This window comes from Oncorhynchus nerka, linkage group LG27 (assembly GCF_034236695.1).
Source record: "Oncorhynchus nerka isolate Pitt River linkage group LG27, Oner_Uvic_2.0, whole genome shotgun sequence".
NCBI lineage: Eukaryota > Metazoa > Chordata > Actinopteri > Salmoniformes > Salmonidae > Oncorhynchus > Oncorhynchus nerka.
This window is the reverse complement of record NC_088422.1, coordinates 68,520,644-68,542,329: the sequence shown is the minus strand read 5'-3', so window position 1 is coordinate 68,542,329 and position 21,686 is coordinate 68,520,644. Positions and strand designations below refer to the sequence as shown.

The window sequence follows — 21,686 nt, the reverse complement described above, 5'->3', positions numbered from 1 at the left end:
CATTTCCCTCTCTGTGAAGAACGTGAACCAGTGCCATTTCCCTCTCTGTGAAGAACGTGAACCAGAGCCATTTCCCTCTCTGTGAGGAATGTGAACCAGAGCCATTTCCCTCTCTGTGAAGAACGTGAACCAGAGCCATTTCCCTCTCTGTGAAGAACGTGAACCAGTGCCATTTCCCTCTCTGTGAAGAACGTGAACCAGAGCCATTTCCCTCTCTGTGAGGAACGTGAACCAGAGCCATTTCCCTCTCTGTGAGGAACGTGAACCAGAGACATTTCCCTCTCTGTGGTGAGAGTATTCAGCAGTAGTACTAATGCACTGAAACAGGACATCCTGTGCATCGACAATGGCGTCAATGTCCCCCTAACTAACGTAATACTTCCCCATTCATAGTGAAAGATTACCAGCAGAGGATCTCCTGGGGACACGGGGGGCTAGATTTGGGGCTCCCCTCTCAACACAACAACACTGGCTTCCAGTAACAAATCTGGAAAAGCCACAGGGTGTTTTGTACTCTGCCTGCCCCCATTTCATCTGCACGCTGAGGGCAGACTGTTCTAGTACAGGTGCTCATGTATAATGGTGTGTTATACTTTGTGTTTTTTCCAGTTCTGCCAGCCAGGAGGATGGAGGCTGTCCCGAGAGAGGAAAGCTCCCACCTTCTTCACGGTGGTGTTGACGGACATCGACTCAGACAGACACTACTGCTCCTGCCTCACCTTCTACGAGGCAGAGGTCAACCTGCAGGTGAGATGGCCTGTTGTACTCCTCAACCTCGACCCAACTCCCCTTCATGCATATCTTATCCACTTACAAGGGCATTATGCTAAATGTTATATAAAATATAATGTACAGTGGGGCAAAAAAGTATTTAGTCAGCCACCAATTGTGCAAGTTCTCCCACTTAAAAAGATGAGAGGCCTGTAATTTTCATCATAGGTACACTTTTTTCATCATTTTTTAAATGAATTTATTTGCAAATTATGGTGGAAAATAAGTATTTGGTCACCTACAAACAATATAAGTTTCTGGCTCTCACAGACCTGTAACTTATTCTTTAAGAGGCTCCTCTGTCCTCTACTCGTTACCTGTATTAATGGTACCTGTTTGAACTTATCAGTTTAAAAGACACCTGTCCACAACCTAAAAAAACAGTCACACTCCAAACTCCACTATGGCCAAGACCAAAGAACTGTCAAAGTACACCAGAAACAAACTTGTAGACCTGCACCAGGCTGGGAAGACTGAATCTACAATAGGTAAGCAGCTTGGTTTGAAGAAATCAACTGTGGGAGCAATTATTAGGAAATTGAAGACATACAAGACCACTGATAATCTCCCTCGATCTGGGGCTCCACGCAAGATCTCACACTGTGGGGTCAAAATTATCACAAGAATGGTGAGCAAAAATCCCAGAACCACACGGGGGGACCTAGTGAATGACCTGCAGAGAGCTGGGACCAAAGTAACAAAGCCTACCATCAGTAACACACTACGCTGCCAGGGACTCAAATCCTGCAGTGCCAGACGTGTCCCCCTGCTTAAGCCAATACATGTCCAGGCCCATCTGAAGTTTGTTAGAGAGCATTTGGATGATCCAGAAGAAGATTGGGAGAATGTCATATGGTCAGATGAAACCAAAATAGAACTTTTTGGTAAAAACTCAACTCGTCGTGTTTGGAGGACAAAGAATGCTGAGTTGCATCCAAAGAACACCATACCTACTGTGAAGCATGGGGGTGGAAACATCATGCTTTCGGGCTTTTTTTCTGCAAAGGGACCAGGACGACTGATCCGTGTAAAGGAAAGAATGAATGGGGCCAGGTATCGTGAGATTTTGAGTGAAAACCTCCCATCAGCAAGGGCATTGAAGATGAAACGTGGCTAGGTCTTTCAGCATGACAATGATCCCAAACTCACTGCCCGGGCAACGAAGGAGTGGCTTCGTAAGAAGCATTTCAAGGTCCTGGAGTGGCCTAGCCAGTCTCCAGATCTCAACCCCATAGAAAATCTTTGGAGGGAGCTGAAAGTCCGTGTTGCCCAGCAACAGCCCCAAAACATCACTGCTCTAGAGGAGATCTGCATGGAGGAATGGGCCAAAATACCAGCAACAGTGTGTGAAAACCTTGTGAAAACGTTTCTCTGTCATTGCCAACAAAGGGTATATAACAAAGTATTGAGATACTTTTGTTATTGACCAAATACTTATATTCCACCATAATTTGCAAATAAATTCATTCAAAATCCTACAATGTGATTTTCTGGATTTTTTATTCTCATTTTGTCTGTCATAGTTGAAGTGTACCTATGATGAAAATTACAGGCCTCTCTCATCTTTTTACGTGGGAGAACTTGCACAATTGGTGGCTGACTAAATACTTTTTTGCCCCACTGTATATCTGTTACAGCTTACCCATAATTACCTTATTCAAAGACATTTGGTGGATTTTCATGCCTTTAAAACACTTTCACACTTGCTGAATAGGACTACGTCCTACAGGTCCTGGGTTTAGGATCTGGGTCATAAGGGCAAAATAAGTGAACCACGGTAGAGTAGATAGTGCCTACTGCCTCGGCTGGCAGGTTGATGCATCTCTCGATAAGCAGCACGGGGTTATGTCCGTTCATTTCTTTATCATTTCAAGCTTCTCTCTCCCTCTCTGGTTTAATACTTGATTCCGAGCATCCAGCGGGGGCTGTTTGTTAATTCTTGGGAATTTTTTGGGGGGTTTTGATTTTCTTTTTGTTTTTCAATGTTGTAATTGTTTTGTTTTCTTGCATGGCGCATTTTTCTACTATTAGGAATTTGTGTCACGGCATGATGTGTTCCAGAACCCACTAAAGTGGGACAATAACAGCACTCTGGATGAATTGAGATGAAGTGAACAACACTTCACATAATGAAGGGTTTTGGTGTGATGGGAGAAAAGACTTATCCAATGAGCTGACATCTCATCCCCTCTAGCACTGGCTCTTGGATGCACCCATCCTCATATGAATTCAATTCTATCTTTGATGTTTTTTCTTCCACACAATTTCACAAACCCCTGAAATAAACTAATGAAATGACCTCAATCCTCCTAAGGTTTGCCCTGATACATTACACAGAATGCCTGGATGGATGTCTAATTGTGGCCTGACACAATGGCCTGACATCACCCTCCAGACTGTCTCTGAGTAGGATGTGTCCCCTGCCTCATATTAAACACATGACAACCATGGCCATTAGTCATATTAATTCAAGTCAGTGACCTTTAGTTAATTGAAATCTGACATTCCTTGACAGGCCCCATTCAATCAGGTGCAATTCTTCTGACCATTAGTCATGTTAATTCAAGGAGGCTTATGAAAAAGTTAATTGAAATCTGATCATATCCTCTTACATAAATTCCGGTGGAATTCTAACCTTTATTAACTGCGTGGTCATGATGGCATGTCACATTCTGATGTGATGATTCTGTTTACATGAATGCTCAGACTCAACATCCTAGCATGTTGATGAGTTTAACATTAGTTTACCATTACACAGTGTACTGTATGAATCAGACCAATTTTCACAAACATCCCTTGTGCCTGGATGTGGAACCACTGATTTTCCATGTGGAGTTCAAACAAAGCCTTGGCATGAGACAAGGTATAAACCACAACATCCTTCATTAAATAAGCGTGATAATGGCTAGGTTAGCTGCGACTGGGTCTCTCTAGCCTGGCCTGGTCTATGCCTGGGCTGGAAGGTTACATAACCGGCCCTGCAGTAGTGTGAATAATTCCCCTGTCAGGCGCTGTTTGGTGATGTCCTGCAGCTGTCCACTCTGTCTTTCTGGCCGACTGGACCCTCTTCTCGTGATCAGACTTTAATCCTCCCTTATTTGTTTTGTGTCCTCCTCACACGCCGGCCGGTCTACTGAGGGAGAAGAGGTGAAGGCCACCCGTAACGATCAGTGCAGTGTCATCGCAGACATTAATACAGGATCGTTAGAGGTCTTGATTACAGGGCTAAATGTGGCCGGTCACCTCACTGCCTCTTCATCATGGCCCCACCTCTCTGTTTTGGTTTGATTTCTTTCCAGGAACTGTTCCCAGACCCCTTTGTGCACTTGGTAATGGCTCAGATAAGGATAGGAGTTTGGATCACACACACTGGACAGATGTGAGGCTGGTTTTTCACTGTGTAGGTGACTGTTGCGGTGTCTTATGGTTTAGGGACCAGCTTGATACAGTATACCATCCACTGCAAAAGTTTGTACCAGAGCCAGGACCTATGTCCTCAATATTCACATTTACACTATTCACAAGGTTAGCAAAATGCTGAAGTAGTTTGAGTTAGTAGTTTGAGTTAGTGTTATACCACAGTACCAAAACATCATGGTACTTATTATGCCAACATTTTAGAATAACATACTACCGTTTCATATTATATTACAAAAATGATCAAATGTTTATGAAGTCAGTTTTGTTTAGACATTAAGTTGAATTTAAGCAACACTAGTCTCTTGTATGCGTAGGTCCAAGAATGTCCACTTCACGTTCATGCGCACATCACCCGTGGCAGCTGTAATCAGCCAGCCACATCCCCATCCAGCCATCACTCACCTGCTTTTCTCCTCTCCGTCCGCTCTTTCTGCTCATCTACTCCTGGGCATGCAGACCCTGATCAGTCTGCTGCAGGTTACATTTCTACATTTCATACATTGGAGCAGTGCGAGCAAAGTTGATACATTGTATAGAAGTTCATCCCTGGTATAACCAAGTGCACAGGCCAGTCTGATGGTCTTTGAAAGTTCACGGTCACGCAGCCGGAACAGAGAGTAAAAACAGCTTCGCAACAGTCGTGTTTACAGATTTACGGCAAAGAAAAGGGCTTTTACCGGACCTTTTTTCCTTCCTGCGCGATTTTGCGCTCATTTCATCTAATTTCACAAACCACATTGCTGGAATGATAACAATGTTGTTCAGTCATATTACCTAGCTAGCTAACAACCTGGTGTAACGTGACAGTAGGTTAAGGCACATTTGATTGGCCCAGGAAGAAAAGGGTCTGCTTCTCATGGGATGTGCTTCAAAAGTAGGATTCATCATCTCTTTCTTGTGCTCCTTACATTCTGTTTTGGTGCATAACGTTTTTAAAGTTGGGAGCAGTGTGTACGTGTTTGTGGGAGCGAGAGAGAGTGGTGTGTGTTTTGAGGTAGACGGAGAGAGAGAGAGAGCAGTGTGTTTGTGTGAGCGAGAGAGAGTGGTGTGTGTTTTGAGGTAGACAGAGAGAGAGCAGTGTGTTTGTGTGAGTGAGAGAGAGTGGTGTGTGTTTTGAGGTAGACAGACAGAGAGAGAGCAGTGTGTACGTGTTTGTGGGAGAGAGAGTGGTGTGTGTTTTGAGGTAGGCAGACAGAGAGAGAGCAGTGTGTACGTGTTTGTGGGAGAGAGAGTGGTGTGTTTTTGAGGTAGGCAGACAGAGAGAGAGCAGTGTGTACGTGTTTGTGGGAGAGAGAGTGGTGTGTGTTTTGAGGGAGACAGACAGAGAGAGAGAGCAGTGTGTACGTGTTTGTGGGAGAGAGAGTGGTGTGTGTTTTGAGGTAGGCAGACAGCGAGAGAGAGCAGTGTGTACGTGTTTGTGGGAGAGAGAGTGGTGTGTGTTTTGAGGGAGACAGACAGAGAGAGAGCAGTGTGTACGTGTTTGTGGGAGAGAGAGTGGTGTGTGTTTGAGGGAGACAGACAGAGAGAGCAGTGTGTACGTGTTTGTGGGAGAGAGAGTGGTGTGTGTTTTGAGGTAGGCAGACAGAGAGAGAGCAGTGTGTACGTGTTTGTGGGAGAGAGAGTGGTGTGTGTTTTGAGGGAGACAGACAGAGCAGTGTGTACGTGTTTGTGGGAGAGAGAGTGGTGTGTGTGTGTGTTTGAGGGAGACCGAGAGACTGCGAGGGTTTCATGCAGTGTTTTCTCCTTACTGCCACACACAGATCATTATACATGTATGGTTCTTTTCCCCCATTCCTCCAGACAAATCACAAGTAGACCTTTGCAAATATGAGCAAATTAGCCATTTAATATCTGTTTTATTGAGAAGTGTGAATATCAGTGACAGCTTTTTTGTGTAGCACTTGCACATAAAATTGACAACTGGAAAAGTGTCGGGGGGGCGAACAGGATGCTAGTCCAATCAGAATTATCTCTGGTATTGTGATACTTGGCCTGCTATCTTATCATAAATAAAATGTTGGTATGATGACAGCACTAGTTTGAGGTGAATCATGTGTTTTGTCAAATACACCTAACTTGGATAGTATATTGGGCCTACTCTGCAAAGCATTTTATTGAGAAGGGCACACATGGTTTTTGTAGACCCTGTAAGCCAGCATACAGCAGTTTTTTGTTTGTTTATTTGGGCGTTATCATGAGCCTTACCCTGTAAATTTTAAACCAGCGTGGCTTTTCACTATGTGATTGGATTCGAGAGGCAGAAATGTATTTTCGCCGATAATTGAACCAAATCTTCAGAATGCTGTAGAAATGTGTTTCCCATCTGATGGGATATTTAGATCGTGTGTTCCCTGCATGCCAGAGCTCTTGTGGCATGTTTTCATTGTCTGAAGGAATATATGTGATTCTGATAAAGGGTTTAGCCAGGAACGAGCCCTGTGAGGTTGCTTTGCTGCTATCTCTGTAAACTGATAGGACTGACGGCTCCTGGTATGGGACAATTGGAACCAGATTGAGACCACTGAGACTTGACCTCTGTGTCCCAGTGGAGCACTTTGGGAAGGAGTGGGAGGTATCTTTGTTCAACTCATTCACCTTAATGACTTAACCCATATGCTGTTATTTTACGTGGTCACTCAATTGCTATTTATGGTACATTACGCAATGTACTTCCAACCCAAGTGTCTGCATCGTATTTTGGCTAGGTTTTGAATGATTAATATCCTACAGGTAGGCCTACAGTAGGTCTATCTCCAGTGTGGTTACTGGATCAGAGGTGTCAGAGGTCAAGTAGCTTTTGCTTTAATTATCTTTGTTTTTTTTCTTAATTCAGGCTTCAGGGGGTTTATTATAGCTATTTCTATACTGATTACATCTTGTGACTCCGTTTTGTAGGAAATGTAATTTTTGAACTATAACCCCAGCCAATTTGAATTTAACATGTTTCAAACTACCAGCTCTGGGTTTGTAGCCATAGTTTAGAATAACATCTCCAAACCACAAAATATTATTCCTCGACAAATAAAGGAACCAAATTAATGACATTGTAGTCTTTAAAATAAATACGCTATTTTGTGAAGAAACAACTGAACAGATGAAAGCAGTATGGGTAAATTGGAAGTAGCCTATTCATACTGTGTTTATTAGTGTTTTCACAACTATTTTAGTAAACCGAGTAAAGTGACTTGATACATAGTTGACTTGATTTCATATACATCTCACTGCTGATTTACAGTCAGTATGTGACTCTGGAAGGCAAATGACACTCCTCTCTTAAGCTGCTGGTTTTGTTCAAACGGTCTCCACGACAATAAATGTTTTATGCTCTATTTTTTGGGGTTTAGTAATCTTTTATGAACCCCATGGTGATTTGAAGAAAATCCTCTTTGCTCTTTCAACTCCTCAACTGCAATGAGTATCTCTTTTAATGGGTACTACTGATTGGTGAGGATCTTTTTAAAATAAGTCTATATATCTCATTGCTAAAACACCGGATTTAGAGTTTTTTGCAGACATACTGACACAGTTCTGAGGGGACTTTTCCATACTGTGTTCTTTTGACTGATTTGAATAGGACTCGTACTGTGTGAACTGTACTCTGTGCCTGCGTCAATCAGAATTCTCGAGGAGGGGGTGGCACATGCACGTTTCCAAAAATAGGCTACAGTATGTGATGTACTGTAGAATGTACACGCTGTGGTTTGACCTGGAAGTAGATAACACTAGAGCCACCCTCAGCGGGTAAGCAGTTGTTTTTCTTTCCGTCCCCGCTCAGGCGTTTTTACGCCTGCTATGTTAGCTTACCACTGCACATGGTCTTAACTCACCCCCATATCACTGTTGAACTCTCCCATTTAAAGAACTTCTTCTGTTTTGCTGTTTCAGGGAACAAAGACCACCGAAGCAGATGAGGATGAGGAAGAGGATGGCTTGATCCAGCCCGCTCAAGTCTTTGCACCCAAAAGTCTCATTCTGGTCTCCAGGCTGGATTATCCTGAAATATTCCGGGTAACATGATAACACTGATTGATTCCTGACTAACATAGGTTCCTTTCAAAATGTCAGATGACCATGCATAGTAGTCATTTCAGTTTTTGCGGGTTTATTTGCTATCTAAGGTTACCTGGCCAGGAACTTTCTTGGTCCTATTCATGAGGTTCATGACTTCACTTTACTTATCTCTGCCTAATTAGCATTGGCATGATAAACGGTAGGGCGTCAATTAGTGCATTGACTATCAATTGTCTCATGATGGTGATAGAATGCATCATGTTGTGTCCTGTGTGCGGAGAATGAACATATTGGCTTTATAGAGTGAATTCTGCAAGTACTCTCAAGGCCAGGATATCCAGCCAATCCCTCACTTAAGAACAGTGGGGCTTAGCGGATCTCTCCTGTCCCTAGGCACTCCACTGGACCACTACGGTATTCAACTTTGGCATTCAAATGTCTCCGACACACATATTGATTTAGCATTTATTTTTAGCTTTGCAAATGGCATTTGCCATTAAACCACACATCTCAGCTGTACATTCGGAATATTACATAAAATACTAGAAATCTGATGGTATTCGATGATAAATTCCCACAGTGTCTTTAATTGTCCATTTTAGGCGCCAAACTGTGATTGGGTGTATGTATCTTGTGATACATCTGTATGTGAGTGTGTTGATTGACCTGGTTGTGTGTCTGTCTCCTCCTGACCTCCCCAGGGCTGCTTGGGCCTGATCTACACGGTGTACGTCGACAGCCTGCCGTTCCCTCTGGAGGGGCTGGTTTCCAACCTCTTCACGTGCATGGTTCCTGTGGCTGGTGGCTCCCAGGTAAACAGGCCTTACTAAAGCAAACAATTCCTCAAATATTCCATCTTAGAGGGCTTGTCTAACCCCCTCTCAACCCCCCTGGCCTGCTCTCCACAGAGGCATGAATCCACCCCAGAATAGGGGTCAGTCTGGGTTAATGTTGCTGCTAGACCCACACAAGGTGCTGGTTACTCACTGATGGCCTAATGCTTATTATAGTAGTAGAGTGGGAGTGAGTGAGGGAAGGAAGGAAGGAAGTCATGTTTTGGCCCATGTGAGAGTCCAGAAAAATGATTTGCGTTTGCTTTCCATTCAATCATGCATTCCTCGTCTAGATGGTGCCATAGATTGCTATACCACCGCGTGCAGAAATGTCCTCATAATACTATTTTATTTTTCTAGCTGCTCCTCTGATGACATTACTTAGTGAAGCTAGGGTACAAAAAAACAGATTAGGGGGCCTGTTTTTATATTTTCACTTCTTACTAGGTTATTGAAACCTACATCTGAAGCTGTCCTATAACAAAAACCCTACGCTGGTCTGTTCCCTTAAAGTCTAGACAATGGTGATCAATGTGGCTTTAAAAAACTAGACAATATTTAAACTATTTGTAAAGAGGAAGGAATGTGGCCCATGATTAAGTTCACATCCTGAACCTTAGGGTAATTTCGTTGTTTTAATGTAATTTACCAACACATGTCAGTGTTCCTCCTCAAATTATTGCCGCTCCCCACAGAGCCAAGGGCTTTCGGTGGTAGTGACACAACATGAGTTAGAAACCTCAGGAGTGGAACAGACTCATCCTTCAACAGACTGTCAAACATGAAGGAATGTCATGAATCTGGGAACAGAGAGTTGTTCTCTAGCTGGTTCAAACTCAGTTGAAATGCTATGATCCCAATTAATACCTTTATTGACCATGGTTCAATCCACTAGGATCTTTGTCAGGTCAAAAGCCAAACTCCGTTGAACCACTGTCTACCCCTATCATGTTCAACATTGGTTTAGCTGAATTAGACATACTGATTGCGTTCATGCGAACACACTGTTTCCACTGGTACGCTTACTTCTCTACCCTCAGCCACACTGGATACGGCGACGGACGCTGCTGTCCCTATTGGATTGCAGAGGCGTTGTGCCGTGCCAGTGAAATGTAGGTTAATATGCCATTGAGGTTTCTCCCATTGCCGCCAGACTGATTCAAAAGGCTAATTCAGTCATGCAGCTGCGATGTCCATCGGGTTCAACAACACGTGTTTTATTCATTTTTCTGGGAGATCGTCAATAAAACTCTCACACAGTGGATCCCTTAACTGCCATTGTACTGTCATTTCATCCTTGCCTATATGACCTTTGGCCTTGTACTGAGGTACAGTCTTGTTCATTTTCCTAATGATATTTACAGTACCATGAAAACATGTTTTGTCTGTTAGCAAAAAAATGTCCCTCTACTGAAACAGTCTTGTCTAGTTCTATGATAGATCCATCCAATGGTTTTTCATATAACCTGACTTTTCACTTTTGTGTGTTTTGTGATTTTCTCACAGAAACTGTTTTCCCTGGGAGTGGGCGACCGACAGCTAATCCAAACCCCTCTGAATGACAACCTGCCTGTTACATGCAAGAGTGTGGCCCTGCTCTTCCAGCAGCTTGGTATGTCACTGGGCTTCTGCTTCCTCATTACTGCTGTCATGACGTGGCCCTCTTTGGGTATAGAGAGTGCATATCCTCTCTCTCTCTCTCCCTCTTACACCCAGGTTCTGTTATCTCAGGTTGTAAATTCCTGGAAGAGACTCTCTCCCTCATGCAGTATAGAAAGAGGGTTTCACAGTAGAATAAATTAACTTCTATCTCACAGAACTTGAGAACTGAACAATATCCATGTTTTGGAGAATGTGTAAACGGTCGTGGAGAATCCAGCTACAACCGGTCCATTTTGTTTAATGTTTGTGACCTCATGAGAGACAATACAGCCACATTACCATAACTCTGTTTATACAAGAGTCTCCGTTATGAGTTTTGCATCTAATTATTGTATAAAATGAATGAGTAAAGATGAAACTATTTGTGAAATTATGTAATGTGATTTTAAACTGTTTAATGAAAGACAATCCAATTCCCTTTAAAGTTAACTAAGTCATTGACCCGCCCTATGAGCACAGACATTGATCTGGCGTCATGAGACAACCTTTTCTGCTGTTCCGAATATAACCCCCACCTGGAGAAGCCCGCTTCAGACCATGTGTACCTCGATTTCCGAGAGGGCAAAGGTTTAAGTAGAGACCATTCGTACCTCAATTACCAAGAGCGCAAAGGTTTGAGTAGAGACCATGCATTCCTCGTTTGTTGAATTCCTAACCAAACCATGTGGAGCATTGGCTACACTGGTGTAAGTAGTTCAACTTTGAGACTATTAATACAGACAGAATAAGAGCAAATCTTCAATACTAATTACTAGTCTGCAGCTTGAATTTATGTCGACTGAATGCGAAGACCGACAACCGCCCGAAACATCTATCCTATAAGAACATTTCTGAATGTTACTCTGAAGTATCCATTCTAACCAAAGACTTTGTGGAAGAGAGAGACGGGCGGATTAACTTTCCAACAGAAAGACGGACGTTTCCAACGACCCACTGAGCGTAAATATATATGAATTGTAATTATGACTTCCTGGTTAATTACATTTACATGATTAGTTTAATCACGTAATAATAATTACAGAGAATTGATTTGATAAACTAAGTTTTCACTTTAATGATGCCAAAGACACGACACTGCACTACAGTACAATCAGTCAATCCCAAACTTCATGAACTCCACTCCACTTTATGGCACCATCATGTTCGCTCCGTTATTTACAGTCTGGTGTGTATCGGGTCTACTTGGTTGCAGTACAGTAGCTCTAGGCTGCTCTGCCTGTTGGTCAGGTACAGTCACAGTATACACAACTCGCATTGTAATTTAGCTTATGTTTCCTGTTAACATGATATCGCGGGCGACTCAAATAACCTCACAGCTGAATACGAACTGTAGTGCCAGATATTAGGAATATCCCTCTTAATCCTATTGTTTGCATAGTTTTTCCCCCCGATTATTTTAGTAAGTAGCTTCGTTGTATGACAGGTTATCCGGTCTTGATCCTTGACGGTATTAAACTTTTTTAGGTTCAACTCCAACATTGAGGTTTAGAGTTACAACACGAATGAATAAAGCATCTGTCCAAATCACAATTTTAAACTCTCAAATTGAATAGCCACTAAGCAGTTGGATTAATGCTGTACAAATTAACATGTACAGTGCCTTCAGAAAGTATTCACACCCCTTGACTTTTTCCTAATTTTGTTGTTCAAATTTAGATTTTTTTGGTTCACTGGCCTACACACTATACTCTATAATATCAAAGTGGATTTTTTATTTATTTTTCATGTTTACAAATTATTAAAAAATGAAAAGCTGAAATGTCTTGAGTCAATAAGTATTCAACCCATAATAAGTTGCATGGACTCACTCTGTGCGAGAATAGTGTTTAACATGAGTTTTGAATGACTACCTCTGTAGCCAGTCATAAGTTTACATACACTTAGGCTGGAGTCATTAAAACTTGTTTTTCAACCACTCCAAACATTTCTTGTTAACAGACTATCGTTTTGGCAAGTCTGGTATGTCATGCACAGTCATTTTTCCAACAATTGTTTACAGACAGATTATTTCACTTATAATTCACTGTATCACAATTCCAGTGTGTCAGAAGTTTACATACAATAAGTTGACTGACATTAAACAGCTTGGAAAATTCCAGAAAAGGATGTCATAGCTTTAGAAGCTTCTGATATGCTAATTGACACCATTTGAGTCAATTGGAGGTGTACCTGTGGATGTATTTCAAGGCCTACCTTCAAACTCAGCACCTCTTTGCTTGACGTCATGGGAAAATCAAAGGAAATCAGCCAAGACCTCAGAAAAAAAAGTGTAGAGCTCCACAAATCTGGGAGCAATTTCCAAATGCCTGAAGGTATAACGTTCATCTGTACAAACAATAGTACGCAAGTATAAGCGTCATGGAACCACGCAGCCGCCATACCGCTCAGAAAGGAGACTCATTCTGTCTCCTAGAGATGAACGTACTTTGCTGCGAAAAGTGCAAATCAATCCCAGATCAACACCAAAGGACCTTGTTAACATGCTGGAGGAAACTGGTACAAAAGTGTTTATATCCACAGTGAAACGAGTCCTATATCGACATAACCTGAAAGGCTGCTCAGCAAGAAAGAAGCCACTGCTCCAAAACCGCCATAAAAAAAGCCAGACTATGGTTTGCAACTGCACATGGGGACAAAGATCGTAATTTTTGGAGTAATGTCCTCTGCTCTGATAAAACAAAAATAGAACTATTTGGGCATAATCACCATCGTTATGTTTGGAGGAAAAAGGGGATGCTTGCAAGCCGAAGAACACCATCCCAACCGTGAAGCACGGGGATGGCAGCATCATGCTGTGTGGGGGGGCTTTTCTGCAGGAGGGACTGGTGCACTTCACCAAATAGATGGCATCATCAGGAAGGACAATTGTGGATATATTGAAGCAACATCTCAAAACCTCAGCCAGGAAGTTGAAGCTTGGTTGCAAATGGGTCTTCCAAATGGACAATGACCCCAAGCATACTTCCAAAGTTGTGGCAAAATGGCTTAAGGACAACCAAGTCAAGGTATTGGAGTGGCCATCACAAAGCCCTGACCTCAATCCCATAGCAAATGTGTGGGCCGAACTGAAAAAGCGTGTGCGAGCAAGGAGGTCTACAAACCTGACTCAGTTACTCCAGCTCTGCCAGGTGGAATGGGCCAAAATGCACCCAACTTATTGTGGGAAGCTTGTGGAAGGCTACCCAAAACATTTGACCGAAGTTAAACAATTTAAAGGCAATGCTACAAAATACTAATTCAGTGTATGTAAACTTCTGACCCACTGGGAATGTGATGAAAGAAATAAAAGCTGAAATAAATCATTCTCTCTGCTATTATTCTGACATGTCACATTCTTAAAATAAAGTGGTGATCCTAACTGACCTAAAACAAGGTATTTTTACTAGGATTAAATGTCAGGAATTGTGAAACTGAGTCTAAATGTTTTTGGCGAAGGTGTATGTGAACTTCCGACTTGACCTGTACAATTATCTGTAAGGTCCCTCAGTCGAGCAGTGAATTTCAAACACAGATTCAACCACAAAGACCAGAGAGGTTTTCTAATGCCTTGCAAAGAAGGGCACCTATTGGTACATGGGTAAAAAAATAATTTAAAAAAGCAGACATTGAATATCCCTTTGAGCATGGTGAAGTTATTAATTACACTTTGGATGGGGTGTCAATGCACCCAGTCACTACAAAGATACAAACAACCTTCCTAACTCTGTTGCTGGAGAGGAAGGAAACTGTTCAGGAAATTCACCATGAGGCCAATGGTGACTTTAAACAGTTAGTTAATTGGCTGAGGATGTATCAACATTGTAGTTAACATTGATGTATCAACATTGTAGTTAATCCACAATAATATCCACAGTACACAGTAAAAAATATATCAGAACATGCATCCTGTTTCCAACAAGGCACTAAAGTAATACGGCAAAAAATGTGGCAAAGCAATTCTCTTTTTGTCCTGAACACAGTGTTATGTTTGGGACAAACCCAATACAACACATTACTGAGTAAAACTCGCGATATTTTCAAACATAGTGGTGGCTGCATCATGTTATGGGTATGCTTGTAATTATTAAGGACTGGGGAGTTTTTCACATTAAAAAAAGAAGTGGAATGGAGCTAAACACAGGCAAAATCCTAGAGGAAAACCTGGTTGTGTGCTTTCCACCAGACTTTGGGAGATTAATTAAGCAGGACAATAACCTAAAAGACAAAGACAAATATGCACTGGATTTGCTTACCAAGATGCCGTGAATGTTCTTGAGTGGCCGAGTTATGTGGAAAAAGTCAAGGGGTGTGAATACTTTCTCAAGGCACTGTATGTTTCCTCCTTTACTAGGATTTGCTTTGTCTGTTTTGCATTCTAGTTCACCGCTTTGCGGTGGTTTGGTGGCTTCACCTGGGCATTACCGTATATTGTCCCAAATTCCTGCTCACTGCATTCGTTCATACACTGGACTCAAGTATGTGGTTTTATCATGTCCTTAATACACACAAATCACTGCAGCAGTCAAGTCTACATTCCAGGGGCCGATGTTGGGGGCCAGTTAGTAAATAAGTGAACTCCAAACACATTTTTCTGATGCTTTCTTTTATTTGTAATGGAAAATAGGCCCTCATTTAGTGTGATTAGAAGAATGTGTTACAAAACTAAATAGATTATGTTTCTTGTAAGCATTAGTCCCTGAACCCCTTGAGGAATTCAATAATAGTTTGCATGCTCCTTTGTGTTTATTTGGACAGCGAGCAGTGGACGTGCACATGGGGGGGTGGGGGGTGTACTTTACTGATACACAAGTTATCAGGGTCATGTTCAAGTCATGTGTTTGTAGCCAATCTGGATACACACAAAGATGGAGGAAGACAAATGGCCTGTACCTTGACATTATCCTCAGCCATGGTTTGTGTCAGTCCTCACGACTTTGTTTTTGTTACCAAATACTGCACATGTTATCCAGGAACAGTCCACAAAGCTAATAAAATGGACCAGATTCATGTCTCTCTCTTAATTTTACATTCCAACGTTTAGAATTTACCCGGAGCTTGATAGAGGATAAGGGCTAAACTCCTCAGGTCTAGACAGCTGTTTTTGGAGTAACAGGAGGAGATGGGGCTTGTTACTGTGCAGCTCAGTCCAACCATCAGGAGGAATGTGTCTGCGTGTTGTGATGTGTACAGTAGTGTGTCCATTCCCCTCTACGCTGGATCTGAACATGGACCCTGTCCCTGACCGATGAAGATGACGGGCAGACAGAGAGGCCTGGGCACCTCACGCCACTGCTGTTTGCTTACAATACCCTTGGGCAGGACTGCATGCAACTCTTAAGAGATGCTCTCTTCATGTTCTTGGGCTACAGGTGATGTGACCGATGTCCTGTAAAAACTGATCAGTACTGCATGATATCACATTAAGGATAAGCATTCCAACAGCACCTGAAGCGATCAGATCATGCGACTCGTGTAAGAGAAGCACCTTGCATCGCCCATCCATCACTACTGTTATACAATGCGGGCTGAGAGTATGTTCTGAGTGCAGAATCAGTGTTTCCCCTATATTAGCAGGGGCGGGCCGCTGCTGCAAATTTGTTGCCGCCACATTTTTAAAAAAAAATCTCTGCCGAGACACACTTAAGATCAGAGTGACTGTTACATTCATGTTTTAAGTATCTCTATATTTCTGTTAATATGGCGCTATCACTCTTATTAGTACGCCTGTGTGGTAGTCTCACTGCTGATGGACCTGGCCTGAGTGCAGTGGCAACTATGTATTGTGGAAATACGGTTTAGTAAACGTTGTTAAACTTGAACCTAGTCGTTGTGTCATTTTAAGTTGTGACAAGTTACAATGTTTATTTGTACCAAGTAGCATTGGATGCATTTAGAGTCTTTTGAGATTTTTCAATGAAGTAAATGCAGATGTAAACCCCATGCTTCAGCCTATTTATTTAAAGGGCCAGTGCAGTTAAAAACGTGATCGTATGAGGTCCAAATAACACTGACATTCTGATAATGGCCTTTTGTGTAAGAGCTGTTTACAGTTATAATAGACCATGACTGTTCATCTAGGTAAGGGGGTAGGCTCTAGACCATCCTATCAACCCAATCAGGGCTGTGTATGTAAAATACAGCATCTTCAAATGTGTTTCCTTACATCCACGTGATCAGACTGAGCATTTCAAGGGCCAAGAGGAGCCTCTGGATTTTGTTTTACCAAATATATTTTGGAGTTAAATAAACAGTGATTTATTAGACATATGGTGATAGATTATTATATATTTTTTTTTACAAAGACCGCATTAGTGCTTTAAAGCCGCTATGCTGCATCAGTTGAGCTAAATGTTATTTCAGATGGTGTCAACATTTAACATTTTTTATTTTCATATTTTTCTTTGTAGAATGTCCTTTCGAAAAGTCACCAAAAGTCATTCAGATAAAATGTTATTGGTCACATACACATGGATATCAGATGTTAATGCGAGTGTAGCAAAATGCTTGTGATAACGGCATAGTTTTCTAAGGACCTGAAACGAGGCGACCATCTGTCGGCGCCATCATCTCTAGTGCCATCATTTGTTCTTCCTTTGCCACCACTGACCCAAAAAATGATAGGGGAAGCACTGCGCGTGTTTGAGTATCGTGACGATGCAACCGCTGCACAGCCCAAGGTCGATCATATGTCAGAACATATTCTCTCATTATTTATAATCTCTCATACTTCCATGGTTGTTTTCTATGAATCAGCAACAGATTTGCTCTACATGTTGGCTGGGCTGTGTCGTCTTCCACCTCTGGTTGGAGTGTCTATTTAAAGCCATGTGTTTCGTGTAACATGCTAAAGCTATGTGATTCATCATGACAGTCAGTCAAATCTGTAAGAACAAATGATTAAACACAGATTTGAATTCTAACATGAAATACAGTACAACTTGCAGTAGACTACACCTCCCCCCTTTCCTCCTGTGTGTGATTTGTCTCTCCCCCAGCCTGTCAGGTACTGTTATTCAGTCCACCTTATGACCAAACGAGACCTGGGGAAAAGGCCCAGACCTAGTGGGTGGTGTGGTGCATATATGTGTATCATGTCTACGCACCACTGTGTCCAGAGGTCATCCTAGAGGAATGTCTGTCCAACATGTCACACTGCTCAGGAAGTGTGGCCCCCAAGGGGATAGAATGGACAGGCCCTGGACAGGCTGCTGGGCTGTTTATTGTTGCTGCCTTTGTCTTGGCCCGGTCGGTCTCTTGTTATTTATGGTCAGAAATGTGTCGCTGTTTCCCGTAGATATGTAAACACCTCAAGGACACTACACGAGCCAGGCTGCTTACCTCAGGATGCCATTTATGAAACCTAATTGGCTGCCAAACGAAAAAATGCCAGATTCGTCACCTCAGACCTATGCACTTCCACACAGGAAGTCATGTTGAGATGACACAGAATGAGCCAAGTGACCAGCCTGTGTCTCTTGCGAGATCCTGTTATTCCGTCAACAACGGAACACATGATGTCTATGTTCCGAGGCCCTGATAAACAGGAATATCTGAGCTGGAGGCAGACACAGAATCGGGGACCTCAGTTTGTAGCGGACTGCTGATATGTTTGCCAGTAATCCGTTGTCTTCATCTCTGTAGTGTGTGATTGATGAGTCTAACACTATGTTGATAGGAAACAATAACAGGAACTGTAAACTTGAGAATTTGTCTGGACTGTCATATTGGTATTTCACAGATTATATCGTCTCATAGCGTGTCATTTCCTCTGGCTAATTTTCAGATTGTATTTTCCTTATCATTAATGATATACACTGACTGTACAAAACATTAGGGACACTGTACTTCCGGCGCCGACAGAGATGGCCGCCTCGCTTCGCGTTCCTAGGAAACTATGCAGTTTTTTGTTTTTTTACGTGTTATTTCTTACATTAGTACCCCAGGTCATCTTAGGTTTCATTACATACAGTCGAGAAGAACTACTGAATATAAGATCAGCGTCAACTCACCATCAGTACGACCAAGAATATGTTTTCCGCGACGCGGATCCTGTGTTCTGCCTTACAAACAGGACAACGGAATGGATCGCATGCAGCGACCCAAGAAAACGACTCCGAAAAAGAGGGAAACGTAGCGGTCTTCTGGTCAGACTCCTGACAAGGGCACATCGCGCACCACTCCCCAGCATTCTTCTTACCAATGTCCAGTCTCTTGACAACAAGGTTGATGAAATCCGAGCAAGGGTAGCATTCCAGAGGGACATCAGAGACTGCAATGTTCTCTGCTTCACGGAAACATGGCTTACTGGGAAGACGCTATCCGGTGCGGTGCAGCCAACGGGTTTCTCCACGCATCGCGCCGACAGAAACAAACATCTTTCTGGTAAGAAGAGCGGCGGGGGCGTATGCCTCATGACTAACGAGACATGGTGTGATGAAGGAAACATACAGGAACTCAAATCCTTCTGTTCACCTGATTTAGAATTCCTCACAATCAAATGTAGACCGCATTATCTTCCAAGAGAATTCTCTTCGATTATAATCACAGCCGTATATATCCCCCCAAGCAGACACATCGATGGCTCTGAACGAACTTTATTTAACTCTTTGCAAACTGGAAACCATTTATCCGGAGGCTGCATTCATTGTAGCTGGGGATTTTAACAAAGCTAATCTGAAAACAAGACTCCCTAAATTTTATCAGCATATCGATTGCGCAACCAGGGGTGGTAAAACCTTGGATCATTGTTACTCTAACTTCCGCGACGCATATAAGGCCCTGCCCCGCCCCCTTCGGAAAAGCTGACCACGACTCCATTTTGTTGATCCCTGCCTACAGGCAGAAACTTAAACAAGAGGCTCCCACGCTGAGGTCTGTCCAACGCTGGTCAGACCAAGCTGACTCCACACTCCAAGACTGCTTCCATCACGTGGACTGGGACATGTTTCGTATTGCGTCAGATGAAAATATTGACGAATACGCTGATTCGGTGTGCGAGTTCATTAGAACGTGCGTCGAAGATGTCGTTCCCATAGCAACGATAAAAACATTCCCAAACCAGAAACCGTGGATTGATGGCAGCATTCGCGTGAAACTGAAAGCGCGAACCACTGCTTTTAATCAGGGCAAGGTGTCTGGTAACATGTCCGAATATAAACAATGCAGCTATTCCCTCCGCAAGGCTATTAAACAAGCTAAGCGTCAGTACAGAGACAAAGTGGAATCTCAATTCAATGGCTCAGACACAAGAGGCATGTGGCAGGGTCTACAGTCAATCACGGACTACAAGAAGAAACCCAGCCCAGTCACGGACCAGGATGTCTTGCTCCCAGGCAGACTAAATAACTTTTTTGCCCGCTTTGAGGACAATACAGTGCCACTGACACGGCCTGCAACGAAAACATGCGGTCTCTCCTTCACTGCAGCCGAGGTGAGTAAGACATTTAAACGTGTTAACCCTCGCAAGGCTGCAGGCCCAGACGGCATCCCCAGCCGCGCCCTCAGAGCATGCGCAGACCAGCTGGCCGGTGTGTTTACGGACATATTCAATCAATCCCTATACCAGTCTGCTGTTCCCACCATTGTTCCTGTTCCCAAGAAAGCTAAGGTAACTGAGCTAAACGACTACCGCCCCGTAGCACTCACTTCCGTCATCATGAAGTGCTTTGAGAGACCAGTCAAGGACCATATCACCTCCACCCTACCGGACACCCTAGACCCACTCCAATTTGCTTACCGCCCAAATAGGTCCACAGACGATGCAATCTCAACCACACTGCACACTGCCCTAACCCACCTGGACAAGAGGAATACCTATGTGAGAATGCTGTTCATCGACTACAGCTCGGCATTCAACACCATAGTACCCTCCAAGCTCGTCATCAAGCTCGAGACCCTGGGTCTCGACCCCGCCCTGTGCAACTGGGTACTGGACTTCCTGACGGGCCGCCCCCAGGTGGTGAGGGTAGGCAACAACATCTCCTCCCCGCTGATCCTCAACACGGGGGCCCCACAAGGGTGCGTTCTGAGCCCTCTCCTGTACTCCCTGTTCACCCACGACTGCGTGGCCACGCACGCCTCCAACTCAATCATCAAGTTTGCGGACGACACAACAGTGGTAGGCTTGATTACCAACAACGACGAGACGGCCTACAGGGAGGAGGTGAGGGCCCTCGGAGTGTGGTGTCAGGAAAATAACCTCACACTCAACGTCAACAAAACTAAGGAGATGATTGTGGACTTCAGGAAACAGCAGAGGGAACACCCCTATCCACATCGATGGAACAGTAGTGGAGAGGGTAGCAAGTTTTAAGTTCCTCGGCATACACATCACAGACAAACTGAATTGGTCCACTCACACTGACAGCGTCGTGAAGAAGGCGCAGCAGCGCCTCTTCAACCTCAGGAGGCTGAAGAAATTCGGCTTGTCACCAAAAGCACTCACAAACTTCTACAGATGCACAATCGAGAGCATCCTGGCGGGCTGTATCACCGCCTGGTACGGCAACTGCTCCGCCCTCAACCGTAAGGCTCTCCAGAGGGTAGTGAGGTCTGCACAACGCATCACCGGGGCAAACTACCTGCCCTCCAGGACACCTACACCACCCGATGTTACAGGAAGGCCATAAAGATCATCAAGGACATCAACCACCCGAACCACTGCCTGTTCACCCCGCTATCATCCAGAAGGCGAGGTCAGTACAGGTGCATCAAAGCTGGGACTGAGAGACTGAAAAACAGCTTCTATCTCAAGGCTATCAGACTGTTAAACAGCCACCATTGAGTGGCTGCTGCCAACACACTGTCATTGACACTGACCCAACTCCAGCCACTTTAATAATGGGAATTGATGGGAAATGATGTAAATATATCACTAGCCACTTTAAACAATGCTACCTTATATAATGTTACTTACCCTACATTATTCATCTCATATGCATACGTATATACTGTACTCTACATCATCGACTGCATCCTTATGTAATACATGTATCACTAGCCACATTAACT

At 43.4% G+C, this 21,686-nt stretch overlaps 1 protein-coding gene across 1 annotated transcript in view; it reads left to right on the top strand.

Annotated features, from left to right (window-relative positions):
• Nucleotides 1–21,686, top strand: part of LOC115112205 (myotubularin-related protein 13-like) — a 168,004-nt gene that overhangs the window by 79,431 nt on the left and 66,887 nt on the right. Inside the window, exons 3-6 of the mRNA XM_029639079.2 lie at nucleotides 610–747; nucleotides 8,077–8,199; nucleotides 8,904–9,014; nucleotides 10,542–10,647. Coding sequence (XP_029494939.2) covers nucleotides 610–747; nucleotides 8,077–8,199; nucleotides 8,904–9,014; nucleotides 10,542–10,647 — 478 coding nt within the window. The remainder of the gene's footprint in view (nucleotides 1–609; nucleotides 748–8,076; nucleotides 8,200–8,903; nucleotides 9,015–10,541; nucleotides 10,648–21,686) is intronic.